This window comes from Amphiprion ocellaris, chromosome 19 (genome assembly GCF_022539595.1).
Source record: "Amphiprion ocellaris isolate individual 3 ecotype Okinawa chromosome 19, ASM2253959v1, whole genome shotgun sequence".
NCBI lineage: Eukaryota > Metazoa > Chordata > Actinopteri > Pomacentridae > Amphiprion > Amphiprion ocellaris.
This window is the reverse complement of record NC_072784.1, coordinates 4,587,514-4,608,109: the sequence shown is the minus strand read 5'-3', so window position 1 is coordinate 4,608,109 and position 20,596 is coordinate 4,587,514. Positions and strand designations below refer to the sequence as shown.

Below are 20,596 nucleotides of genomic sequence, written 5' to 3'. Positions count from 1 at the left end.
TGTAGTCCGAAGGCCTGAAGTTATGCTTTGCAATGACATAACACAACATGATCTGCCGATGGCTGCAGCAAACCACCTGACTGAGCTGAACTGCACATATGGTGATGTGGATTTATTTAGATTTTATGCAGATGCAATTTAAATGGCCTTAAATCTTTTTAATGTACTGACATTTCTTATAAGCTGACATGTATGATTCAGTGATGATGATGATTAAATGGACTGTCCCAGACCAGAGAAAGGTTCAGTGGTGAACATTTAAGTACATCTACTGCGATTTTATTGGTTTAAATATCAGATAATCAGATATAGGTGATGTTACATGTCATTTTCAATTGGTTGGATTATGTTTAATCACACCCACCTTGATGTCAGCTTTGGCCCCAGTATCTTGGTGTGGGCAGGTACCTTTACACTACTGGCATACTGGTATGAATTTGTTAATGATGTTCATCTTCCATCAAGTTTCAGTCATTTTTACAGCTTTGGATTTTATCTAAAAGTAGTTTAGATACTGCAGTGGTGCAATGTAATTGAAGTATCTTTACTTAAAAACTGTACTTGAGTCAAATTTGAAGTTCTTGTCTTCATGTATCTCCATATTTGAATGTTTGTGATCAACTGAAGGATTTACTGTTCCATTACTAAGTAAGAAAATTCTCCTGCTAATAAAATAAAATACATTTCTGTAGATTAAATTTCCAAACTGTATGTAACGTAGTTAAAATAAATTAATCCTTAAACATCTACAACAGTCAAAGGCAACATACACATTAATGCTAATGCGGCAATAATATTAAAAATAGCATAAATAACAGCAAAACACTGACAGGTATAATTGTTCTTGCAGAATGAGTGAATTATTTTTTTGATTTTTAAAATAAGTGTTGGATATAACTCTTAAATACTTTTCTTTTTTTAAACTTTGCTTCATCTACGCACATTTTGTTCGCCATATACCTGCTCTCATTGTGACACGCAACGCTCACAACAAGCATCCAATCAGAATCGATGTTTAATCCCACATTCAACCAGGAATTTAGCCCCATTCTGCAGGTTGCAGGCCTCCCTGGTTTGGATGCTGCCAGTCATCAACATGTGTTATATCCTCCTGAGAACCAGACCGTTCATTTATGTCCTCTGTACTGGACATGTGTTTTTGATCGATATCTGTTGACTCATTTGAGCTTCTCCACTAAATCCCAATGAGCTCAACAGAGGACATCCTGGCCTTTTGAAATGATATCTCATGTGATTGGGTGGAATGGGGGGAACTTTGTTTTCATGCTGAGACAAGATGGAGACTGCAGCAAAGCACGTCCTCCTGACTGTTGAGAGTTTATTTATGTTCATGTTCAGTGTGATTTAGTTTCTTAAAGTTTCATTGGAAAATGCATTGCTATTCCTGTTTTCTTGTCAGCCTATTTTGATTTCGAAGTATCACTGTTTATTTGTGGGGGTTTTTTTTGTTAAAATTCTAAAATTGTGAATTGTTGTTTTATCCCCAAAAAGGTAGAAAATCACAAAAACAAGTTAAATTGAAAGATACTGTTCCCCTCGGTTCTTAGGAGGATATAACTGCCATCTTTGGGGTAATGGAATTCTCCCAAAGATTTGTATTTTAAGGTGGCGAGTCTCTCCTTTATAATGTCTCTGCAAACAGTTGTATGTTAGCATACTAGCTGCTCAACCTCATCATCTATGTAGCTCCATAAATCATGTGAATGAATCCACACTATTTTCATCCATAAAACATAAACTGCAGTATAATATAATGATGTACATGTACAAGCCTAAACCTGTCTGATCATGTGTTTGCAGTTGTTCTGAATAAATGAATTTCACAGCACAGGGAGGCAGATTGTGACAAAGTTTGCAGAATTTATTGACATGTTGTTGTTGTTGTTGTTGTTGTTGTTATTATTCCCGGGGGCACTTTGATACACAACGCTCCCAAATTTAACAAAAGAAAAGTAATTTTAGCGACTGCAATAGCAAACTGTGGAGTATATCCCAGAGTGCTTGGAAATGGGTTCATCTTTGGTGCACATACTGAATATGCATTGATGCTGCGTATAAATAAACAGTAGAAATGTGTCACAGGAACAATATGCTGAATGAATTAAAAGCAGCAGAGAGAGTAATTAGGCATCAAGGAAAGCCTTTGATACACACAAAGCTCATTTGTCCTGAATGGATTCCTCTTAATCCCACCCTCTGACCTCAGATTGACTAGTAGAATGACCTGACTCCCTCTGTTTTCTCTCCCAGGATAAGGATACAGAAAGCTGGGCCGGTTCAAAGGGACGCTTGAAGAAACGGAGAGAGGGATGGCATCGGAGGAGAAGCCGGGCATGAAGAGCAGCAGCTCCATCGTCCCCTGCTTCCTGTTTGTGGAGGTGAGCAGCGTGAACATGACAAACATATTGGTCACAGCGGAAAGAGAGTTTTTCAAATAACAGGGTTGATAAGATCTCAACACAAAAGCCTCGCCTCACTTTGCAGACCTTGCAAAAGGCTTGATTGTATCTCTGCTGGTCACTTTTTGTTTCTCCGCGCTTTCATGCCGACTCCTGGTTTATCTCTGCGACTGCCTGTCCTGTCAGTGAGGAGATCTGACTCTCCATAACCCCCTCCCGAGCTTGATGTACTCTCCGCTTCTCACTTCCCTGCAATCTCAGACTCGGTGGTAAATATTTCAGGCTGAGCAGCGGAGTTTGGGACGGCTCCACAAACATGCTCGCTGTCGCTGACATTCTCACTCTGTCACGCCGTGTTCCAGCACCAGGGGCAGCTGAAGCTTCAGAAAGTGGCTACAGTTGTTCTGCGGCGTGTAGAGTATTTTCTAGCATATTTGAGAACTGCATGATTCATTGAGGTGGTTGCAGATGTCACAGCAAAGACAGAGAGAGTGGGATTTTCTTTTTTAGCTGCTGTGCTTTGGGATTTACAGTCGCGTTGTAGAGATCACGCCAAAGGTCATTGTCTGTGGTAGACTGAGATTGCTCAGACAAACACACTAATGCGCTGCAGACACACACACACACACATACATGTACTGCTTCATCCCTTGTGGAAAGCGTGCTCTACATTGTACGAGCAGCCAGACATGACTCAGAGGGCAGTGGAAGTCCCAGAGCTTTCGCCAAATTGTAACTGAGGTGGAGAAAGGCATGAACTGGTGAGGTAATCAGACGGTCTGTAATCTAATTAGACACACCAAGCGGTCCAGAAGCTCATCGGCTTCAACTAAGCCAACTGTCGGTGTTTCAGCTGGAGGACCCCGTGCATTCAGAGCGATGTTCTGTAACAGATAAGAGGAGCCGTGTGCATCGTTGCATTGCAGGTGCAGATGCAGATGTTGCATCATGTTGGATTTACATGTTTGGATTCACTTTTTAGCTCTGAATGTATGCGTACAATAGTCTGCATTTCACTGTGTCTTTCTCTACATTGTGATGCCATAGCGTGAATTTATGTTCAGGTCTAACGTGATTATAACTAAAGTGCATACACATGAACAGATTGGGATGCTGGTGTATTTAATGATAATAATAATAATAATAATAATAATAATAATAATAATAATAATAATAATAACAATAACAATAACAATAACAATAACAATAATAATAATAATAATAATAATAATGCATTTTATTTGTATTGCACTTTTTATTTAGGCAAAATCTCAAAGTGCCACATTGAGGATATAAAACAGATAAAAACAAAACAATCATGTAATAAAAGCAAAACAATCCGATAAAATAACAATAAAAAACAGAAACTTCATGGGCACGTCTAATTAAAAGCTCTGTTAAAAAGAAAGGTCTTCAGGCCTTTTTTAAAAACATCCACTGTCTGTGGAGCTCTCAGGTGCTCAGGGAGGAAGTTCCAGATGTGGAGGCAGCTGAGGTGAGTTTGGTTCTGGGCAGATGGAGGAGGTGGCAGTTATTAGTGCGGAGGTTTCTGTTTGATGATTGATGACAGATGAGTTCTTTAAGGTATTCCGGAGCATTACCGTGAATGCACTGATAAGTGAGAAGAGCGATTTTGTATTGAGTTCTGGAGGCTATGGGGAGCTAGTGGAGTGAACAGAGGATGGGTGTGATATGGTGTTGCTTCTGCACTCTCATCAGCCTGGAGGAGACAAAGGCGTGGATGAGTTTTACCTGCCCTTTACCTGAACGTCTCAGCAAACCTTCCCTGTCCACCGACTGCAGCTGCACCTCTGTGTCTGCTGGCCCTAAAGGAGGGACCATGATACAATAGTTACACTAACCCACTCCACCTGTGTGGGCTTGTCTGTGAAACACCGGTCCCTTTGGTTATAATACGCTGTAAAAAGCTCTCCATTAGGCCACTCCGCCATATGCCTCCCACACATCAGCTCTCAGCCCTCAGGTCTCAGTCAATTCCCTCGCTAACTCTCCGTCTATGTGTGTCGGTCTGTGTATGATTGAGAGAGAGAGACAGAGTATTTCTGTCTATTTGTGCTGCAATGGCGAACCCTGGCAAGCAATCAGGGCCAAAGAAAGAGGCCAACAGCTGTTACCTGCAACAGAGGGCAGTGAAACAGGGTTTTCTTCTGCTTTTAGAGATAACAGCATGAATGTGTGCACGACAGCCGGAGAAAAGGCAGGTATAGCCGACAGTTCAGTGCCCCTGCATACGTTATATTAATCACATTTAAAAGTAGCTACAACTGAATGATCTAAACCCTGCGTGATACAGTCAAAAAAGCTAATTCCAACACTGGAGGAGCACCAACTTTGATGCCAGGAGAATCTGTGTACTATTTGTGCTTTTCATATTCGACTGAGAATCCAAAGTGGAGCCATTATTCTGTTGATCATTTGTAAATCCAACACATGCAGACTAATTATGTCTCGTTTTTCCTGCTTTTCATTTTATGCCCAAGTCAAAAATAAGCAATAAAAACAGACGGAATGAGGTTTTGATATTTAATATGTTTGAGTTCAGTGACCAGGAGGTTCCTGATTTATTTGTGTGTTAACATTTGATGAGCAAATATTTTTTTCAAAAGCTTCACTCCACATTCTTACTTTTTTTACATCACTAATGCAGATATCCAACTGTCCATCCACACGGAAACCGAAGCTGAAGGACTTGTTCACAGCTTCACTGGCAATTCAGAGAATCCAGATCATCTGCATAATGTTCCCTTCATGTTTCCATGCATCCCTGTAGCTTCTCGCTGTGAGCCGACTGTGTTAACCACCGAGCCACTCTACATAAACATGATTACATTATTGACTGTGAAGTGCTTCTGAGGTTAGCGCTGACAACATTACAGCAAGAGAGATTCACGTTTGACTCCTGAGTCCTTCTGTATGTTCTAAGCAGCTGCTTTTCTGGATCCTGCAAACCATCCAGAACCATGACTAAGAGTTCAGTATGGATCTGTGATGGATGAACTATTGCATACCTCAACTCAGTTCATTGCTAAATAATCTAAATAATCTCTTCCAGGAACACAAAACTAAACAAGAAAAGCACTGAAATCTTGAAAAAATGTGTGGTCCGCAGCGGTCGATTTGTAGTAGGATCGCAATCATGTGATCATCAGCAGGCAGCTCACTTGTTGTCATAGTTACAGTGATGCCGTGCCGCTATCCGGCAGTGATACAGAAATTTTTAACAAATCCGTGGATCCAGACTATAAACCCTATCACTGACAAAATCTAATCACTTGGTCCTTGTGTCATTTCTGACCTTCCCTGAAAATTTCATCCAAATCCTTTTGTTCATTTTTAAGTAATGTTGCTAACAGACAGACAGACAGACAAATCATTGCCGATCGTCACTTAACTCCGCTGTGTTCCTATCTGGAGTAATATAAAGCAAATAAATTGTTGACTTAAAAAATGATGATAATTTGAGGAGGTGGGAAGTATGTTTTTGGCTAAAATTCAGCAATCATTCAGAACGTTGAATTTAGGTGCTACGCGAGGAAACGTGACTTCTGAACTTCCTCTTTTTAAATGATTTAGGCTGGAATAAGAGACTTTGGTCAATCGGGTGAGACATAAACTGCTACATAGTAGGATGTGGTGTCGGAATAAGTTAAACAGCTGATTAAAGTACTAAATAAATGTTGACTATTTGATTATTTTTGTCTGTGAAGTACTCCTCTGGTGGGACAGAGAGGAAGAGCTGCAGGAGGAGGCCTGTATTTTTCAAATTCACATCAATCTGATTTTTGCCTTCTGCATCTGTAACAGTCCACAATCTGCTGAGTTAGCACAGCCTGATCTGTTTAGTGAACCATCCAGAGTAATGCCAGTGAAGTATTAATGAGTTAGTATTAGAGAAATGGGCTTTTGGCCAAAAGGTACACTGGAGCAGACTGGAGGATGAATGAGGAAAGCTGGAGAGTAGAAACTTTCTATCCAGTAACAGAGGGTGGTGAGGCTGACACGCTGTGGTCTTTATAAAACAGCCAGATTTCAGCGAAACCCTGATACATTTTTCCTGCTACATTTTTCAGCCTTACAAAGACTAACTTTAATTTGAACTTTTAAAGGCGTGCGGGTGTCTTTTTCTTCATATTTTTGGAACATAGTAGTTTTGAGCTGCTGTCACTCAATATTTCTTTCCATTTTTCTCATCAAACTAAATCAAGTCCATAGAAAACAGCTAACATTGTCTAGAAAACTCTTTCAGCACCTCTAATGGACAAATGTGATAGTGGTATAAACCTCCTTGGCATGAAAACAAACATGCACATCATCATTAAGTTATGTAAATGAGGAGGGGAGCTGAGTGATCATTGACCTGCGTTGAGGAAGGATGTGGCGCTGCCTGTCAGACATGTCCGTGTGTGTGTGCGTGTGTGTGTGTGTGTGTGTGTGTGTGTGTGTGTGTCTGTGTGTGTGTGTGTGTGTGTGTGTCTGTGTGTCTGTGTGTGTGTGTGTGTGACAGTGATCCATACCAAGCCAGAAGGACCTGCTCTTTTATTTAGCCCCACACACCTCATCAGCAGTTACCATGGAAACCAATCAGCCAGACTCATTCCCCATCTCTGCTCTCTTTCTTCTGACTCCTTTCATCCTCCCTGCCCTAATCACAAGTCACAACCTTTTCTATCAGTGCTAGCCACTCAGCCATCTTGTTCTGCGTGTGTCTCCTATCCCCTCCATTTTGCTCCGTCATTTCCCATTTTCCAGAGTGATTCCCTCCCTGCTGGTATTTATCTTTGCTCTCCGAATTCAGCGAGACTTCTCCTGGCCATTCACGGATATCGCATGGATCTAAACATCACCTTTTTGTCTCCCTTCGGTGGAAACGTGCTTTTAAACAAACCCAAATATTTTTCCTACAATCCCCTAGAATACATTTGTGATGTTAGTGTTTTAAAGCTTTGCTGTAAAATGCTCAAATTACAGCATAGATGAGCCACGGTGAATTGTCCATGTCGTAGATCACGCACTTTCAGATGTGTTAATGCGGGTGCACACATTTCCTTTGCTCCCACTAAATGAAGCCACACAGGAGCCACAAACATGTTAATCCTCCCTTCCTTGAAAACATAAGTGGTGATGTATTTTTTTTTAGAAAGACCCAAAATAGTGCACATAAAAATAAAAATGAAAACACAGCTTGCTCCTTGGGTCATAGCATTAGTTCTAAATTAGTCACCTTAATCTTCATAAATATTAATACTGGAGGGTCTTAGCCTTTTTTAAAAATCTATTATAGTCAGGTAAAGTAGTATTATATATAAATTTCTGGAGGATTTTAATCCCTAATATTTACATTACTGCGGTAAATGCAGACTGTAAATGACACAGTAGCATCCTAATTAGGGATGTCCGATATTGGCTTTTTTGCCAACAACTGATATGCCGATATTGTCCAACTGTCAATTCCCGATTCCGATATCAACCGATATCGATAAATGTGGACTATTTAACTAATTTTAGAAAACATCGCATATCTCCTGGAGTGGAATCAACACATCATGCCTAATAGTATCCCAAGTCCTAACCTCAATTTTTAAATGTATGTTAATTCATAGTGTCAATCCTATTTTTAAATTTTTTTTAAACTGGTAAACGTCTTGCCACAACAGCTCCTGCTTTAAATGTGCCATTTAAATAACATATAAACAAGTGAGATATATATATATATATATATATATATATATAAAAAAACATATATATATAAACATATAAAGAAGTGATTTAACCTGACTGTTGTATGTCTTGCGCTTTAATCTGACGGACTCTGCAGTAATTTTGTAATTTTTTAGTGCTTTCAAGCTGTGGACACTTACTCTGTATTCTTGTGTTGCATTTCAAAAGTCCTCTATCATTGTTTCATACAAGTAAACATGCATATTTATACTCCTTTGATGCTTCCCTCTGTCTGATATATAGTTTAGAAAAGCACAAATATGAAGAAATGTTGCTGCAGTTTCTCCACCAGAGGGCACCGCTGCAACACAGCTGAAGCTCCCAACAAACCACAGCAGTAAGTTTGCAGTCAGTTCTGAGCTTTTAAGTGTTTCACATACTATAGTTTCACCTCTGATCTATCAGCTCGAGGGGTTTTGACATACCCATCACAGAGTTTTCTTTCACTGCTTAGCTTTCTCATTTAATTCACTCTGACAACAACAACAGCAAAAATCTCTCATGAGCGTGTCACGTTTGCACGCACACATCGGTCTCAGAAGCCTCATTAACACCTGAGCGGTGTACAGATCAGACAGAGAACACTCCAGCATCACATCGGTGTCTTGGGCCGCCTCCTCCGCCTCTATAAATAGGCCGCTGTGTTTCATGGTGGGTAGCAGTCGGATGGCTTCACACCTGTCACATGGAGTCTCCCTTGTCTCAGCAACGACAAGCCCAGCTCCCTAAACAATCAAACAGTGGAGCATGCAGGAGGCTGAACGTACAGCAGTGGAGCAAGGAAACACTGGACTAAATGCAGCTCAAGCAGCTCCAAACACAATCTTATGCAGTGACTGAGGTGTGATCAAGCAAAGCATATTAGATGTGACAGAAGCAGATTGTTCTTTGGTTTCCATCTTGCGAACTTTAAAATGTGATAAATAACAAGTCTGGGAGATAAAACAATAATATCTAGAGTAGGCTTTATTTATTAGATTCTCCCAAATTTGTTGCACATATTTTGTCGCCTTGTGAATCTTTTCCTACTCTTACATAATTATGTTGTCAGCTAATAATCTTAGTAACTCATTTTGAGTGTTTGGTGGTGTTATCATTATGTAGATCTTTACAGTACAGTACGTGGAGAGTAGCCACTGGGGTTATGGAATCTTTTTAAAGTCTCTCTCTGGTTGTTGATTAAACCCCTCGAAAGCGTGTCTCTGTGTATCGGAAGTTACATATTTAAAAGTTTTTCCCATTAAAATAATGCCCTCCTGCTTTAAAATGGCTGAGATTGTACTCTTTAGCCACACATGTTCAAACTGGAAACTAAATCTGAAGAAGAATAATGATAGAGAAAGCTCCACACTTCTAGAATTGCCAAGAACAGTTAGGTTTGTTACACATGACCCACATGACATGACATGGCCCTGGAATGGAAGCCTAAACCCATTTTATGAGACTGTCATCAGTACAGTGCAGTTTGAAGGAGGAGAAATTGAACATGACATTAACATGTAATCAAAGTGGTCAAGTTAAAAACCAAGGCAGTTTGCTTCAAAGTTTGAACCGTCGATCTAGGATTGTCGCTGCTTCCATGACATTCCCTCATTTTCCAAAATCTTGTTTTGAGACTTACGTTATGGTCGAGGAGTTTTTTTTTCTCAGGAAGGTTCCTACCTGAGTGAAATGACCCAGAAATATCCATTTATCAGCCATGATGAGAGCTGTTTAGATTCTCTAGTCTCCCCTCTTGTCTCCAACGTAGGAAATACTGGACCATCCTTTCTCAAAGGAAAGGAGATTATGCTATTTTTGCAATACCTTACACCAACAAAATTCAAGGCTACACACCATCATGTCAAGAAATCTGCTGATTACATAATTTAGCGTAAGTGCAGTCAGATCCTCTTAACATCAGCTGTCTTTTCAGATGTCCTCATGAATTCTCCTGATCCTTCCTTGAACCCATGAAGTATTTCATCGAGATCAAGGAAAAGCGTTAAAGAAAAGAAATAGGATGATTTTTTAAACTATTTGATTAAAGTCAAAAGAGATTAGTTGCAGTTGTGTGAAAGTATAAAAGACTAAATTAGATGCTGCTGTTTTGACAGTTTTGTGGAAGTCATAAACACACTGTAAAAAAAAGTGACCCCACTGTTGTAAAACTCTTTGCTATGAGGAGGTCTATAATGGATAGGCCTTCCACAATATCAACCAGAGGACAAATTTAATGTTTTATCTATCTTATATTTTTCCTACTATCAACATGTAAGGCCAAAAACAAATGGGATTGTTCCTACTGAAGATGGGAATCTTTCATTGCACTAATTATTTTTTCTTTATATGAACAATGAATCAATTAACAACTATAAAATGTGTAAATGAAGGAGTCTCTGTGTGTGTGTGTCTGTTCTTTGCTTTTCCCAGCAACCGTTCATCCGATCTTCTTCACACTTGCTGGGTATATCGCTGGAGATGCGAGGAAGTGCCGTGTCAAGTGAGAAGTCATTTGGATGAGCGGCTCTGAGAAAACCAAAGAGAAATGGCAGTCGGTTAGAGCTGGGGGCGAATCATTAACATAATGATGTCACTGAATATGGCAACATACAACAGCATGGATTCTCTGGGAAAATAAGCTGCAGCTGAAAAAGGATGACCGTCGAAAGTGCGGGAATATTTTAGACGAACTGGTGCTCTGTAAAAACGTCAACTGGAAATGGCTGATTGCACTTGAAAAGAAAAGCATCCCAGAGTGCTTTGTCACGGCTACACTGTCCCGTGTCCAGGCAGGATTATTTTAACATCTGGGCACTGCACTAGTCATCAACAAAGAGCCAAACCCTACTATTTTAACTACTGTTCTGTACTCTGACTACTTCCCTGGCATTACTTATTCATGAAGAGTGAGGCGTACACAGATTGCACACAGTGTGACTTGGCAGGCGCAGAGTTTAGAGCTCGGAGCAGGTAGTGGGCCAGTCATAGCTGTTTTGCTGCAGTGTAATCTCTGTAATGTGCATACACAGGGTTTCCCTGTGGAGATATGAGCACTGCAGAGGTGTGTATCTGACCACAACAAAGACATGCAGAGACGTGGATCTTCAACGGTTGTATTATCTTCCCGTATAATATGTTAAAACACTGTTATAAGGCGCTTTACACAACAGGCTCTTTACACTTCATGTGATTTTCATTACAAAAAATCTGATAAAGAGGACGATTAAAGCAATGCGCCTCTCATCTCTTTTCCCTTTGTCCCATCGGACTCTCCTTTCCCTTCAGCCCTTTCTTTTTCATATAAATACAGAACAAACGCTCCCACTCTCTTGCTCTCTCCACATCTGTTCTCACTCCACCTGCCTGTAAAAAAACCCCCACACTCTCCCAGAGAAACGTAGGCCAAAACTCTCCAAGCCAACCCCCTTGATCGCCAGCAGCTCATCTCTTCCTCCTTCTGTTTCATTCACATGCCCCATCTCAACCGTCCTCCCACCTGGAGCACCTCTTCTTCTCCCTCGTCTTTCTTTCCTTTCCCCCTGCAGGGACTCCCAGCAGCTCTCTGAATGCACCATTGGTTCTGCCTGCTTTCTTTTTCCAACTCCCATTGCTCCATATTTTTCACTCTTAAGTACTCCGTATAAACTTTCAGAGTGTATAGTCTCTAATTCTCATTCATTTGCAAACTACGAGCAAACCTTTTAAGGTCATTTTGATGTGGGAGCCATTTATTCTGATTTCAAAGCCTATTTATCATGGTCTCGTCTGTCAGAATATTTGTATAGAGTGGGTGCACAAGCCAGCTCCAAACATTTTAGTTTTAATTTAGCTATTTATCCTCATTTGAGCAACATATCAATAGAGAGAGGGATGGTGCATGTTAAAGACTTTTGGAGAAGGGATGTGTAAACAGACAAGAAATGCAATTTTTGAAGTTTCAATGCCTTTACAGATTTGATATATAAAACTCGATTAGAAATAAATGACTACTACATGCTAGGATGTCTAGCAACATATAATAAAAATGATCTCTATTAAGGATGATAAAAAGGTTTATTATGCCCTAAGTCAGACATACAGTACAGAAGATCATAAACACACTGCATTGACTTAAATCTGACTCTGAAACTTCTGTGGAGCCGCACTGACCAGATCACATTTAGACAGAATCGATAATGAGAAGATCTCAGTGTCTACAGATCGATAGAAGCTGCTGAATCATTAGGTGTCTGAGGTGAGGTGACTCTCTTCCACTGTACTACCGACACAGCTACCAAGTCTGAAACACCGATTTGACAAATGTTGACAATACAGCTACAGGGGATATGCGCTTTTAGTAGTTTGACTTGCATCTGGATATAAAGCTGCACCAGACTGCACAGTCATAGACATTAATGGGATGCAGGTTACTTTGTTCTTTAAACCCTGTACTTGAAAATTGCACTGTCCAACATTTTCACAAACCAAATTTTAAGACTTTAATTGACTGATCGAGGGTAGTGGCACTTGCTGTCAACACAACATTAACATATTATCACTGTCTGGAGTTGTTATAGTGATATGTGTTGACATACAGTTGCACATCTGGCAGCAGTGTAGCAGGTTGAGCAGATATGAGGGAGGGATAGTGAATACCCAATACGAGAACATGGTACAGTCTCTGGAAGGGTTGTTTCAGCACCCTGATCTTACCTAGAGTACAGGGGTCCTCATTTTACGCCGTTATCAACCTATGGCGTTTCATTGTTACGTCGGAACTGGTTACGTGGAACTAGTTGACGAGCAGAAAGGACGAATACGTCGTCACGTGGTGCTATAAGACAGCTTTGTTTACATTCTCTGGTTGTACGCCACCTTGCATTGTGCTACATTCACTAACTTTTTGCTCTTTATTATGGCTCCCACCGTAAGTCAGACTCTTCTGATGCTTCAAAGAACAGGAAAGCCGTCTCCATGGAAGTGAAATTAGATATGATAAAATGCTCAGAACAGGGTGAAACACCGACCAACATGGGTCAAGTTGTAAAAACAGTTCAACATATTGTAGCGACCCTCTGTGATGAATGAGTGAGACTTTATCTGCTTCTCTGGTCGTTTATTGGGACTTAAGCCACAGCCAGTCCTCCAACCTCCCGGTTACTCTTTAAAGCTAGAAAAAAAAAAAAAACGCAATACATCCATTGGCATAGAATATTGACACAGTTAACATTGGCATAGAAGGACACTTTGTCCGTACCTGACATGCCACCAACTTTGTTTTTGTTTTTAACCCTACACTCTGGGAGTGGGAACAGGTCGGTCAGATAGTCCTAAAGGTCTTTCTTGATCCTGTTCCTCACCAGCTGATAGCAGTACCACAGGTTTACTGTTTGCCAATTGAAAGAAGAGAAAGAAAAATCGGTTTGATGTTGATTCAGATTGAAACCACACTGAGGGCAATACATCACAGGGATTGCTACGACTGTGTTTGCTTCAAAAATAGGATTTTTGAAGGTTTTTTTTCTCTCCCATTCCCTTCAGTCCCAATCTCAGCAGGAAGCCTCTCTTGTATTTAGAACAACAGATTAGAGATCAGTACAGACCAATGAGCTATTTCATCTCCTGCTGCGAAGCTGTAGTTAGCACTGACCGCATGTTAGCTTCCAGTTCACACTAAATAACCCGCATTAGGATGACAGAAATCTTCCTGTGTGTGGAATTGTGTCAGGGCATTTCTTTTGTTTAATAAACGAGAGTAGAAACCAAGAAATTGGAGTGGGAGCACAGTGTGTGGGTGGTGTCGGTGGTTGCACTGGTGCTGGCAAAGTGTTGGCTGGTAGGAGGTTTTTGGCTTTAAACCTAGTTAGGGAACCAGTCTCCAACTCACTGTAAAACAATACGAGGTCACTGTCTTCCAAGATCAAACGTGATTTTTTGGCAAGGAAACCATATCCACCAGTTGTTCAATAATTTATGGTGTTTTTGTGGTGTGCAGTTTGTCATGGTGTGTAGCATCTCTGCTTCAACACCGAAGAGCTTTATCGCTGAGGGCTGGAGTCGTGTTTTGTGGCGTTCGCTGCAGAACAGAACAAAGCGGAAACGCTGCGGTGGGCCTGACATGAACACAGACACATAGAGCTTACACATGTACGTTGCAGTAAGCGTTGCTTTATTTTCACATTTTCTACAAATCTTTGATGCTGACAGCCCTGTGGGTTTGGGACCACGAGACAAAAAAAAAAGCTGAAGCCTGAGTAGAAACACTTAACCCTCCTGTTGTCCTCATTTATGGGCACCAAAATACATTGTTTCCTTGTCTGAAAAAAATCCAGCAAAAAAATTCCTCAAATTTCTGAAAATTTGCAAAACCTTCAGGAAGAAAATTCCAGTAATTCCTTAAAAGTTTCCCTTAGAAATTTTATTTTTTAAAAATCCCCCAAATTTGGCAAGAAAATTCTTCTAAATATTTTCAAAAAATGAGGAAAAATCTTCCATAAAAATCCTAAAATTATCTAAGGTGATTACATATATATCAGTAAAACTTGTAATAATTTCTTTAAGAACATTCACATAAAAATCAACCAAAATTTTTTTGTGAATGTTCTTCAGAAACATTTTTACCTTTTCTTTTTTTCCACCAAAAAAAAGTTCAAAGATTTTCCAAAAATGTTGAAAATGTGGACATCAGAAGTTTCACTGTGAAAATATTTTTTCCCACATTTTCAAACTTTAAAACGGGTCAGTTTTGACCCGCAGGACAACATGAGGGTTAAACCAAAAAGAGATGAGATGACGGTAAAGTTCTTCTATCACCTGTTCCCAACCTTTTCTCTTTGTATTCTACCAATTCCCTTTATTGCCTGTTCCCCTTCTTCTTTCCTCCTGTCGTTTTTAACCCTCTTCCCCATCCTTCCTCTATTCTTTTCCAATCCTCCTGCCTCCACTCGTCCTCTGGGCCTCCTCCTCCTCTCCTCCTCCTCCAGGACTCCTGACATGCCGTCCAGGTGCAGTGTAGCATGTGTGGATGGCAGGCCTCTTAATGGACAGCATGTGTCTGAGGGTGGACCCCTGTGTCTCCCCGTCCTTCTGCTCGAAATCCTCCGTCTGTAAAAACACAAAACTGCTCTTTCAGGCAACACGGCTTTAACAGCATCCAGGGACACGAGTGAACCTCCGAAGAAAGAGAACAGCGCAGAAAGACAGGCAGAGATCGCGACCCTTGTTAGAGCTCCGTGGCGGTTACATGTCCTATGGAGATTTGCCTCTTAAAGGTGCAAAATGTGACTTTATGTGATAAATATATATCATGTTATTATATTTACTGTCTTAATTTTTAATGAACTGTGAGGGACGGAGCAGACTGGCAGCTGCAGTGTCACATTTTGTGCCACTGCTGTAGAATTTGTGTTAAATCTATTTGATTGATTTGCAGAAGTAAGCAGGAAGAGGGCAGTGTGCGTCCAGCAAAAAATAATTGTGGTGCAGGCTGATTTAAAAGGCACAGATCGATGTTGGGATGAGGAGTAGAGCCTGCTTTTGTGAGAAGAAAGAAATGGGTGGGAACTGTAGTTCTTAATTTCAAGACATCAGCATTATTCTGTCGCAAATGTACCAATGATCTCTGCATATTTCTGTTAATTATATTAATGCATCACTATTATTTGTTAAATGGGCTTTTCACCTGTTTTACACATGATTAAAATAGTTTCCTCATCACTCAAAGGTAGAGAAATACAGAAACTGGGGGTGTAGAGTTTCAAACAGAGGACTAACAAAAAGACACCATTTGTATTGGAGTCACTGGACTTGGATTATGGAAAGTGTGGGATCCAGTAAGTTGTTGCTTGACCCTAGTTGGGATGTGTTGGCTTCTACTTTATTGATTTTGACTATTTTTGTCTAATCTGTCTCTCAAATCTCCCAAGTAATGGACACAAAATCACAGAGTACCTTATAACTGCTTTCATTCACCTGTAGGCATCTGCATTTTAGTCATCAATATATAAATGCGGGACTTTTTATAACATAGTTGACAGGTATCATAGTTGACATTTTTGCTGTTTTCAGGTCTAAAATCAACATGACTACCTACAACCAAAGTATGTAAAGTTTCTTAAGGAGCTGTGAATGTATAAACAAACTTCTCAGCCTCTCTGCTGTAAAGGTTCTCTTAAAACACTCTCAAGGTAAGGACACAGCTCCATATTTCATCACAGAAATGTCCCCTCATATTGATAAAGTATTAATGTAGCTCATTAAGTATGGCTAACCATGTAAGTCTGTCTATTCCTGTTTGTGCAAAACACATGATTTGTGCATAAAAAAGACACGTATTTGTCACTGTGTTAAAGGAAGGAGGCAGTGATCGTATTTTAAGATCTGCACTGAGCTCTCTGTGGTGGGTCCTTCACATGCCGTTGGCTGTTGCTGTTCCCTGGACTTGTTCCCGTAATGCTTTCCATCTATCTGCGTCGTGTTTTCAGACGTCTTGATGTCACTGCTGTTGTAAACCCTTTGCTGCCTCTTGGCGTCACACTCACTAAAACTGGGCACAGTCTGCCAGTCCAGCAGCTGATGTTGAAATTCAGATGCGCAAATATGAAATATTCAGCAAACTCAAAAAAAAACAAAAAAAACAGAGTATGCTGGAGGAGAAGTGGAGGAAGTATTGGAAGGATGAGCAAGAAGTGAAGGGTATGGAAGGGCAGAGGAAGAGGGAAAGTCTGGGTCTTTGAGCGGTGTTTTTCTGAACAGAGCGCATGGATCAGTTGAAGGAAAAACACACAGTGACATTTCTATTGTCATACCCACAGATAGCAGGTAGAACAGGATATTCATCTGAGAAAGGGCAAGATCTCATCCTGTAGCGCCGTTGGGAATGTGACGGTGCTCAGAGGGTGAGTAGCTGCTGAATACTGTGGCCTTTCAGAGGAGGATAATGTGCAACTCAAGGTAAATTTTCTTCTGATGTGAGTTTTTAAGACTTGTGTGTCTCTGGTGCAAACAGGCTTTGACTTTTAAATGGTAATGGGACACATACTCAACAAGTTACAGTGTTGTCTGTACCACACCTGTCATTCAACAAATGCGTGATCTAACATCATCAGTAGTGGAGAAAACATCCAATTCTGTTCCTACACTGGAAAAAATGCTCCTCTCAAAACAAGAAAATAAAACTTATTTCAAGGAACTTTTCCCTTGAAATAAGTGAAAAAATCTGCCAACAGAACAAGTGAAAAATGGCTTGGTAAGATTTCTTGATATAAGATATGATATTTAGAATCTTGAGATCTCAAAATTAGCTTGGAAAATTTATTTTAAGCTATATTTTACCAGGATTGTCAAGTTTAAGTCTCTTAAAATAAGCCAGACATGCTAAAAAATAGTAGTTTTTCATTCAAAAATAAATTTTTGCCTCCTAATTTGAGATGTATTAAACTTATTTTGAATTTTATTGTAAAATTCAACTCAAAACAAGGTAATTTCAAGATTGTTTGACTAAACAAGATATTTAAAATGCACTGTCTTAAAACAAGTGTGAATTTAATTACAGTCCATTGTCTTGTCATTCATAATAGATCCGACATATAGAGCAGAGAAACCCTCTTCTTATCACTGATGAGCACTTCTCTGCCTGCCTCACAGGAATCAATGAGAAACTAATTTCCTGTTTGACTTGTTCAGGAACTGAAACTGGTTGAAAATACTCTGATCCCTGAAATAATCGAGTCAGTTTCATGTCGGTGCGTAATGAGACGTATAGTGCGCTAATGCCTGGATAATCTGACAGGCATGGAGTGTATCTTCAAAGCAGCGATGTGAACGAAGGCTCAGAGGGAGATGATGACATCAGTGGAAGCTCGAGAGTAGAAGAAGACACTCCTCAGTCTTCGCTCACTTTTCCCGCTTGTAACAGGCAGCATCATGTCTCCTAGTGACAGCTCCAAACTTGAACTGTCTTAATGTGACCTTTCATCTTGACAAGCCGCCGCTCTTTGTTGCTATTGATCCGCCCTTCCATCTCCACGCTAAAATAGGTCAGAGTAGGCTGGGTTCTTAACGCTGAAGCCTGTCCTTTTTTTTTTTTTTCCTGTCAATGGCTGCCTTTCTTTTTGGATGAGGTCAAGAAAGAAAATAGGAACAAGATGTGTTTGGCAGAGTGGGAGGAAAAAGTGTGAAGGAGTGCTACGAGGAGGGCGGGGTAGAGAGTCGCCAGGGTGTGAATAAGCTGCTGTCACCCACGTCAAAGGTGGCAACAAAGCAACACGCCAACAGCTGGCTAATCTGTGCAATCAGACATGAGTTAGAGGAAATATAATGATAACAGTCACTCTACACGACTCTTCATCTTTTTACCGCTGCAAAAATACACTTGGCACAGTTACGCTTCATTTCATGCTGTTTTTTGTTGCTTCCAAGTGCGATCTAGAACGAGGTGATAAAGCCGAAACTAGAAGAAGACTCTAAAAAAGCTGGATTTGCTCGTCAAAGTTAAACAAATGTCACTTGAATGAATTAGAGGCAAAAATCCCCACCAGAAGCACATTCTTCAATCTTTTGTCCTTTTATTGGGGTAATTAACCCTCATGTCGTCCTGCGAGTCAAAATTGACCCGTTTTAAAGTTTGAAAATGTGGGGAAAAAAAAAATATTTTCACAGTGAAACTTCTGATGTCCACATTTTCAACATTTTTGGGAAATCTTTGAAAATTTTTTGGTGGAAAAAAAAAGAAATGTTAAAAATGTTTCTTAAGAACATTCATAAAAAAAAAAATCAACCAAAATCCAGCGAATTTCGCTGGATTTTGTTTGATTTTTTTGTGAATGTTTTTAAAGAAAATATTAGAATTCTAACTGATATATATGTAATAACTTTAGATATTTTTAGAATTTTTGGGGGAAGATTTTTCCTAATTTTTTGAAAATATTTACAAGAATTTTCCTGCCAAATTTTGGGGATTTTTTTTAAATAAAACTTTTAAGAGAAACTTTTAAGAAATTATTGGAATTTTCTTCCTGAAGGATTTGCAAATTTTTAGAACTTTGGGGATTTTTTTTGCTGATTTTTTTGATTTTTTTCAGACAAGGAAACAATATTTTTGGTGCCCGTAAATGAAGACAACAGGGGGGTTAAGGATGCATGTTATGCTTTCCATACTCTACTACACATCCTGTAATTATGCTGATGATTTAAGGTCCCGTTGTGAGTTAGTGGTGTTCTTCTTGCTAAGCAATCACAAGTGTGAGTCAGAGCGCCTCACAATATGCTGGCTAAATGCAGGGGAGGAGCTATGAAACAGGAAAACAAGGGAAAGCTTTATGAGTCACACACATACACAACACCTCCTCTTGCTCAAAGCGAACCCACCAAAGAGCTCCCATCGGGTGTGTGCACAACCCCCACACACACCTGCACGGAAAATGCACACAGAGTTACAAGCGCACATTTGCTGTTTGGATTTCTCACCAGAAAAATGTGCAGCAAAACCAACACAACCTCTCCACAAAGACTGGCCTGTACAAGCACGTTTTTGATGCGGAAAGTGCTAAAAATGCAGAATATTACAAACCTGTGTTCCTCAGTGATTTCTTCACCATGACAACCACAGATAGCAAAGCACATCTCCCTCAAGGGAGGCACTCATGAAGGATGATTTGACATAAATAAAGAAACGAGGAATAAAGGGTTAGGAACACCCATTGTTTATGAACACACCAGCCCCTGTGTTTATGTGCACATGTGAGATGTGGAGCTCTTTTCAGTGCGTTGGTGGGTGTTTATCTACATACAGACAGAAAGTGTATTTTAGCGCATTACATGTGTCTGTATTTGTGTTGCTACCACAGGTGTGGAGGCAAATGTCTGGTCAGAGTGTAGCTTCATTCCATCCCATCGGATATAAGTCTTAAATTTCCCACAAGATAAATATGGTTTGTGAATGATGACTGGTTGTATCATAATTTCTAGACAGCCTCAGGTGATTGGAGGAGGAAATGCTGATGATGCTGGTGAGATAACGCACACTTGTTTTTTTCCCTGGAAACCAATTGATTGGTTTAAAAAGATTGACTACAGTGCTAACTAAGTGCCCAACACCATACAGCAGGCAGAGAAAGATACCAACTACTTCATTAAAACAGATAAGTAGCTAAAGAGCTGAACAGCCAGAAATAGGTAGATATAAAAACAGAACTACGAGGAAATGAATATTAACTTACATTCATTAGATGGTTAAAGATGCAATTTTAAATGGATGTTAATGTTTGCTGGATGTATAAAAAGGCAACTGTTTGCTAACAAGTTTGAAATTTGCAACTTTATCGGGGATAATATCTTATTTTGTGTTTCCAACTTACTGTGTTGCCTGTAAGGTCCAATAAAACAAACAAAAAATAACAATAAATACCTCTGGAACAGTTTAAATGGAGCAAATAGTTGCTCTTTCTACATATTTGACTTTCTTTACACCTCGTCAC

At 39.9% G+C, this 20,596-nt stretch overlaps 1 protein-coding gene across 3 annotated transcripts in view; it reads left to right on the top strand.

The window, feature by feature from the left end:
• Positions 1 to 20,596, top strand: part of plppr2a (phospholipid phosphatase related 2a) — a 62,933-nt gene that overhangs the window by 6,350 nt on the left and 35,987 nt on the right. For all 3 annotated transcript variants that reach the window (XM_023296069.3, XM_023296070.3, XM_023296072.3), the window contains exon 2: positions 2,272 to 2,399. In XM_023296069.3, coding sequence (XP_023151837.1) covers positions 2,331 to 2,399 — 69 coding nt within the window. In that variant the 5' untranslated portion in view covers positions 2,272 to 2,330. The remainder of the gene's footprint in view (positions 1 to 2,271; positions 2,400 to 20,596) is intronic.